General features: G+C 32.4%; 1 protein-coding gene across 1 annotated transcript in view; it reads left to right on the top strand.

Moving 5' to 3' along the window:
* The first annotated feature begins 8,316 nt into the window (after positions 1-8,316).
* The window catches only part of LOC131940768 (DNA-binding protein RFX6), a 32,639-nt gene continuing 32,359 nt past the window's right edge, over positions 8,317-8,596 (top strand). The window contains exon 1 of the mRNA XM_059299561.1: positions 8,317-8,452. Within this exon, the coding sequence (XP_059155544.1) occupies positions 8,356-8,452 (97 nt within the window). The 5' untranslated portion in view covers positions 8,317-8,355. The remainder of the gene's footprint in view (positions 8,453-8,596) is intronic.

Raw genomic sequence — 8,596 nt, 5'->3', positions numbered from 1 at the left:
ACAGCTCATGTAGATTTTATATTTTTCTACGTAACAGTGTGTGTTTGTTACTGTAGAAAAATCACTGCTATAGTAGACCTGTTGTTTTTTTTTTACAAAACTACTATCAAGGTGCACGAAAAACATTATTTATGAAAAGAAAATTCATTGTTTTATTTTGTCGGAATTGGGCCCCTAAGCGTCGTGGGCCCCCCCCCCCCCCCCCGCATTGCGGGGTTTGGCGGCACTGTAGTTCCGCCCCTGAGTCAGAGGCGTAGCTAAGGGATGGCGAGTGGGGCAGCCGCCTAGCAAAGTGTTTAAAAAATAAAAAATAGGATTTACATGATTTTACGGAGTTATAATATATAATTGGTTTTTTTTTTTCTTTTTGCTTCCATTGTGTGATACCAAAATAAAAAGCTTATAGGGTGAGGGGCTATTTTCATAGCCAAATTCATAGTTCGCCCCGGCGCGCCGGAATGAGTAGCTACTTCTCTGTATGTGGTTAATGTATTTGTTTGTTCGTTTCTTTGTTTATGGCTAATCTTGTTGCTCAATTCGATCCATTTGTTAAGCGGCCATTTCGTACATACTTTCCAGATATGTTCGTATCAGATGACAACACAAGAATATCTAATTTTAATCTAAAAACTATTTATATATTAAATCAGTTATTAATACTTGACTACAAGATTACTAAATTCAATCCCAAAAGGGGAAATTACACATTTATGGTAAGACGGCGATGAACTGTGGTCACGGTTGATTGGTTTCTTGCCTGAGAGTCGAGCACGGACTAAAAAGGACAGGTAATTGTCTTTTAGAGATCGCAAGCTTCTTACTGGGTTTTAAAGAAACTATAGTAGAATCTTTTGTCAAGTTCACGAAGAAAGAACAAAATGCAAAAAAATAAATAATAAAGAAGGCCTATTATTATTATTATTGATTTTCTTTAAAAACTTTAATAAATCGACTTACTTTTTTTTTAAATTTTTACTGATAAGTAGGAAAATAAAACAAATAAACAACCTATATTTTCAAAATAAAACTTTGATCGCTTTTGAAATCTCTACACATTTACGAATAATGCTGTCACTAAATAAAACGTGTTAGATTAATTTTATTTTTCTCTGTTGATTTAAAATCATTTTATTACTCTGAAAGTTTTTATGAGTTTTATTAAGATTTCATTATTGTGGCATTTTTAGAGACTAGAAAATATAGGATATACTTTCCTCGTTTACCTATATATATTGTCAACCATGATTTCTGATCACTGATATCGCCAGTCTAACAGCTAAAATCGCCAGTTTGACCACTGGTATCGTCAGTATGACAACTGGTATCGCCAGTGTGACCACTGGTATCGCCATTCTGACCACTGGTATCGCCAGTCTGACCACAGTTCTCTTTCTTCTGTTAGTTAAGCCGTTTTCTTTTCTCAAATCGCCACGTGACATTGTCTAAGCCAATCAGCTACCGCGTTGACGGACGGACCCTCCTGTTTGTTTTCTGATAGTGTATCAAGCTGGAGGTCTCTAAAGATTGGCTTCACCCCTCACTTAAATCATGCGGTCTCGCTGCAGGACAAACGGTGAAGAAAGTAGACCAGTGACAGCAGATGTGCGACGTTCCCTCCATGCCCGGGGCGCTAAGCCATATCTCGCGCCCTTGTGTTCCGCGGAAATACTAAAATCCGAAAATCAACAAGTTAACCCGATACAACTGTCAAAGCGCTATGTACATTGTTTCGGAACACGTTTAGATTATTTTCACTCTTGTCCATACGTCTTAAATGTCAAATGGCATGACATTTACAGACATTCAAAGCCACAACCTCCAACAATCTCTAGACTAGTAGTAGGAAGCGAGCTAGAAGAATCGAGAAACTATCGATCACTTATAAAGCAAGAGTTGAACTATTGGTCATTTCTGAAGCGAGATTAATAAAAACGTTTGATTCTTGGTAAAAAAAATAATTCTGGCCTAATCAAAGATCTGTTTTCACACAGGGCCCATATTGCAACGTGGGATTGGCTGAAGGTTTTTAATACAATACAGAAAATTAGATGAATTTTTTTTTGCTTAATTTTTTAGAGGAAATTATAACGCAGTTCTTGTTTTTATTTTACATTTAGTTAGATGCTAGCCGTCGGTACCCGTTACACGTGAATTATAGGCCTATATATTTTTAATGTTATACATGTTTGAGAAAAATATTTTATAAAATAGTTATTGGTCAAAACGCAATGTGCTTTACTACACCTTGAACAATATTAGTGACAAAGCAAAGAAATAACCAAATAGCTAAAAATCCGACACATTTAAAATAACATAGGCTACCAATACCTATTAGAAATATTAAAACCAAATTATAGGCTATACCTTATTAGTCAACAGAACACCATATTAAATCCACACACTGATTAAGAAACTGAAATGATTCCGTTAAAAATGCAATGGTCATATTACTGTTTTTTAAAGTAATTTGTATTAGTTTGACCGAGAAAATTGTATATAATTCATACGTACGTCGTGATACATAGATTTATAGAATCTAGATCTAAATCAAATTTGAATGAAATAGTTCCTTTCTTTATATTCTAAAATCGGAAGAAGACGCCATTAGTGTTGTATTCTTTCCATAGTGTAAACATGTGGCATGTGACGTCATTGTTTATTGCATTCTTGTCACAACTATAAACACTTTTACGGTTGTCTAATTAAAATTGTGTTTCTACATTCGAATATACCATTATTTTCAATTTGCTTCTTTAAATAAAATTTAGGTTATACATTTAAAACATCTAACATATTATTTTCAACAAAACTCCGTATCAAGTTCTCCATATATATCGCTGAAGATACTAATATCATTTCATGTGAAAATATTTTGCATACAGAGAGAAGTGCGCACACGGTATTTTATATATTAGGATATTAGGATAGCTCTAGTTACATTACTATTTAAGTTGTAACACGTAACAAACAAATTATTAGTTATTAACGCTTATTAAAAATGTATTACAATACAAATATAATTGAAACTATAAAGTTTTTAAAAAAAATCGTTTTAGTGTTTTCTGGATTTTTTTATATGGGGTGGTTGGCTGTTTAATGTTTCCCCCTGTGATATACCTAAAATAAAAACAGATCCGGGCGCCATCTGCATGTACCAAAAAGCCCCGGACACGCCCCCACCGAGAAGCACCGCCAAGAGCCACCCCAAGACACGGCTCCACCGAGAGCCCCTCAGACAAGGCTCCATGTTAATTCCGCTAATACACACAGCAGACATACGGGACCTTATTCAAACAGCGTGGGTTCGAATCTTTCCTCGATTTATCATGATTTAACAGACAAGGGGAGGGGGTGGGGCCTACGTGCCTGCTGATAAGGCATGACGACTCTCGGATCATTTTTGTAGGGGTGGAGGGGGGGTATCAGGGTATAAAGGGTTAAATATAAAACACATTTGTATTTCCAGGAACATAACTTAAACTACTCGTACAAACCGGATTCATTACGTGAATTATGAAAGTGTTTACTGATTAGCGAACTCGGGGTTGTGTTTTCTGTTGAAGAATATTATTAATAGAAATGTACAGATCTAAATATTCGGTTGTTTTGGTTGTATTATTAAAATGTAACCAAGTTTGGATAAACGCCTACAACGATGGATCCATGACAAAAGTTTCTAATAATTTCACAGAGTCGACTGCCACACTTTGAGCGGTCTCTAGGAAACAAATTGCTTGTGTATGTAACATTTAAAATTTAAATCTCTATATTATGTAGGTTACATTTGAATCTATGTGAGTCGGTTACATGAAGAGAGATGTAGGAAACGAATTATTTTAAATCTACATATACCTACCATACTAAGATAAAGAAAATAGTTTTATACAGGTAGAAACTAAACTACATACAGAATTTGATTGTCGTAATTTTCCACCATTTTTAATTATGTAATTATTAGAGTGTGGGGCGGGTTAAAAGAGTTTAGGTAGTGGGCTCCTAAAGTACTGGGGCATTAAGTTTTTAATTAAATTAACTTTGTCGACAACGTTTTATTTAAGTTTTCTATAATTTCTCATTTTGCTATCCATTTGGACGTATTACACTTTTCCTATAAAAAACGAAAACTACCGATTAACGATTTTTTTTACCAGCCAATCAAAAGTTTTAGTTCCAACCCCGCCCATCCGATTCTATTAACGAATGATTAATTTTCGCAGTTTCTAGCCCTAGATATTCCGATTAGCTTATCGCAAACATTAGCTAACTCGTTAAATGTGTGTCGCAATATTCGTTCTATATGTAGCTTTGGATATTTTTAGAAACCGATTTCGATGTTTTATTTAGTTTAGAATTTTACTTTTTGTAATTTCAGTAAATATTATATATTTTGCTCTTATTTCTTTGAAATAAATATAGGCATAGCCTATACTTTTAAACAATTGTTTTAAAATCCTTTAAAATTATAATTTAGTTTACCTTTTAAAGTGAAAATAATTTAAAATTAGTTTTCCTACTTGAGGAGTAATTTCAGTTGTCAATTGATGGACTTCAATAACAGTAGTCGATGACAAACGAAAACTTGAGTTTTTTCACCAAACAGCATCAATAAATGTCAACATTTTTGTTTCGTCACTTAACTTATTCCCTTATTTTAAATATTTTAATTGGAAGCCGAATAAATTGATAGTTAACTACTGCGTTAACAAAACTTGTTTTCCAAATATTTTTAGAATAATAAAAGAGACGAATTAATATCATTAAAGTAAATGGTAGTTTAAGTCAAATAATACTTCGTGTTTTTGGTTTGCATGAAAAATAAGTGAGGTAAGATATTAAAATTTAGAAAAGTCAAATTTAAGGAAAACATTTTAAATAAAACTAAAATATATAGAACTGTGATTTAATTATATTGATAAATTTGAATCAACAAGAATAATTTTAGAATGTTTAACCTAAAAAAGTGTAACACCTAGAGCTTTTAATGAGTGTCGATGATAGATTTTTATTTTAATGGACAAAAACAAAAAATCTTATTTTAAAAATATAATAACAAAACTTAAAAACGTATACATTTAACACAACTTAAAACAGTGCTTTAAAAGTGAATATCCTAAAAGAAAAATGTCTACATTTGTAGAGAATAATTTGGGCAAAAATTATAATGATCGTTTATATTTAGGCCTATTTAAAAATTTAGACTAAAGCAGGGCATTCCGTTTCATGTGGGTGTTTTAGAGCGTATAGAATTAGATTAACAAAAATAAATAAATAAGATTTACAAAAAAAGTAAAAAATAAATAAGATTTACAAAAATAAATAAATAAATAAGATTTACAAAAATAAATAAATAAATAAGATTTACCAAAATAAATAAATAAGATGAAAAAAAAATCAGATGTAAAAAAATAAATAAATAGTAAAATAAATCAGATTTACAAAAAAAATAAATAAGATTTTCAAAAATCAATAAATAAGTTTTACAAAATAAATAAATAAGTTTTACAAAATAAATAAATAAGATTTACAAAATTAAATAATAATTTACAAAATAAATAAATAAGATTTACAAAAATAAGTAAATAAGATTTACAAAAATAAATTAATTAGATATACAATAAATAAATAAAGTTTATAAAAATAAATAAATCAGATTTACAAAAATAAATAAAGATTTACAAAATAAATAAATATGATTTTCAAAAATCAATAAATAAATAAGATTTTCAAAAAATAAATATATAAAGATTTACAAAAATAAATAAATAGATTGGCAAGAAATAAATAAATCAGATTTACAAAAACAAGCTAAACACATGAGAGTAATAAAGTGTAATCGTGTGTAAGTGTAAATTGTAAGCGTGTAAAAGATTGTTCCGTGATCGCAAGAATAAAAATCCCACTGCGAAGGATTGTTTTGAAATACTGCACGGTCTCCAAAATTGAAAGCAATAAAAAAATTTTACTGAAAAACACTGTTTATATAGCCGTTTACTATACTCAATTAATTTCACAAAGAAAAATTTTTTTTTAATAAAGTAAAATTTGTAATAAAGACGCAAACTGTTTTTGAAAAGGTACTCATTGGCGAAACTTTAGTTAAGATCCTTAACCCTCCTCATAAATGCCAGATTTTTTCATACACAATTTTAAAAGTTTAAAAAAAAATGACTTCTGATTGCTTAGTAAATTGAAATCACAACAGCCGATGAGATAAAATTGCGGAGCGATTCGGAGTCCGAGCTAGACCATAGCAAATATGTGAGAAATGTAAAGTAACGGTCAAATCGTCTGCTAAACTGTAATTGAAAAGAAAAGTAATTCCTATATATAATGAAATGTGTTGCGTGTTTACCGAAGAAAATGGTTTGGATTATATGCCCATAATGTATTGTATCACTGTGTATCACTGTGATACTGTAGCACTGTGCATCACTGTGATACTGTAGCACTGTGCATCACTGTGATACTGTAGCACTGAGTATGATACTGTAGCACTGTACATCACGGTGATACTGTAGCACTGTGATACTGTAACACTGTGTATCACTGTGATACTGTAGCACTGTGCATCACTGTGATATTGTAGCACTGAGTGTGATACTGTAGCATTGTGTATCACTGCCACATGAAGTGTTGCAGTCTTGATACTGTAGCACTGTGCATCACTGTGATACTGTAGCACTGAGTATGATACTGTAGCATTGTGTATGACTGCCACATGACGTGTTGCAGTCTTGATACTGTAGCACTGTGCATGACTGTGATACTGTAGCACTGAGTATGATACTGTAGCACTGAGTATGATACTGTAGCATTGTGTATGACTGCCACATGACGTGTTGCAGTCTTGATACTGTAGCACTTATCACAACAGACGGAATGCCGCGCTGAAGTCGACGCTCAGGGCCGACTTGACAACCTCCCTAGAGAAATGGAATGTCTAGGCCAGTGTGTGTGTGTGTGTTGACATCAGTCACACATGTGTGTCGGACTTTCGCTTGTGTGTAGACATTCTCGTGGATTTAAGTGTTTTAAAAATATCTAATTTGTAGTGCTCACCTAGACATGTATTAAAAACAAAAATATAAAATTTAAGTTGGAATCTTGTTAGGCGAGCGAAAAACGAAATCATATTTTGACAGTGATGATTACTAAGTCGCAGTACTATTCGACGTAAAATTGTATCATGAAAAGAAATAATTGACTCTTGAAAATGCACTTTGCCACAAAACATCTGTAGTATTCTAAAATACTTAGGCTTCAGTCGGTTTCACATATCTTTGAAATTCAATGCACATAATTTACAAATTCTAAACTGGAATTACGTCTAACTTTTTAAAGAATTCAAATTATTCTACTTTTTTTTTAATTATCAAGTTTAAAAAAAAATGTCTTGAAACTACACACGGGCTGTGAAACTAAGCCTCGTATATTCATTGTCGAATTAATTTAAATAATTAAAATTTTCGGCAGTTTCAACTATCATATATAATTAAATGATACATTTTTGCTTATAATTTAAATTACTTTTTTAATAAACAAACAAAATATCAGTGAAGTAAGAATCACAGCGATAATTTATTTTCCGTTTTCTTGTTCCTATTTGAAATGCTTGAATTAAGAATTTAGTTTTCTCTAGATGATGATCTAGAGTCGATTGTTTACTACTCAGAAACTACTGAGATCAGATATATAAGTAAACAAATTGTATATAAACTTTTGGTAAAACATTTTAAAAAGCAAATATTTCAAGAAGCAGCGACTTGACATTTCTGTGGTTTAGTGTAGAGTGGACAGTTGTCACGTTTCTGTGGTTTAGTGTGGAGTGGACAGTTGTCATATTTCGGTAGAGAGCTGTGATAGAACAGCCTCTAGAAGGATGTGATTTTCTTGAGCATGGAGTTAATTAACTGTTATGTAATCTGGAGTTAATTAACGGATTTGTTAAGGAATTGATTAAAGGATGTGTCCTGGAGTTAATTAACTGATGTGTCCTGGAGTTAATTAACTGATGTGTCCTGGATTTAATTAACTGATGTGTTCTGGATTTAATTAACTGATGTTTCCTAGAGTTAATTAACTGATGTGTACTGGAGTTAATTAACTGATGTGTCCTGGATTTAATTAACTGATGTTTACTGGAGTTAATTAATTGATGTGTCCTGGATTTAATTAACTGATGTGTCCTGGAGTTAATTAACTAATGTGTACTTGAGTTAATTAACTGTTATGTGATCTGGAGTTAATCAACGGATTTGTTATGGAATTAATTAACAGACGTGTCCAGGAGTTAATTAACTGATGTGTATTGTGTCATGTGACTAACTGTGATGTGTCCGGTGCCCGTGTGTCAACATGACCCCCACGATGATGTCCTCTGTTGACCAACAGAACTGTGAAGGTGAAGGTCATCTGATGGAGCTAGGACAGCAGGACCCTATACTAAAGCAAGGTGAGAGTTAACCGGCTAAACACGACAGATATAGCCGGCTAAACACGACAGACATGGCCGGCTAAACACGACAGACATAGCCGGTCAAAACTGACAGACTTAGCCGGCTATAGCATGACAAACTTAGCCGATCAAACCTGACAG

Source organism: Physella acuta, unplaced genomic scaffold (genome assembly GCF_028476545.2).
Source record: "Physella acuta isolate Inbredline_101_S28 unplaced genomic scaffold, ASM2847654v3 ptg000329l, whole genome shotgun sequence".
NCBI lineage: Eukaryota > Metazoa > Mollusca > Gastropoda > Physidae > Physella > Physella acuta.
The sequence above is the reverse complement of the archived record's forward strand: the minus strand, read 5'-3'. Positions and strand labels throughout refer to the sequence as shown.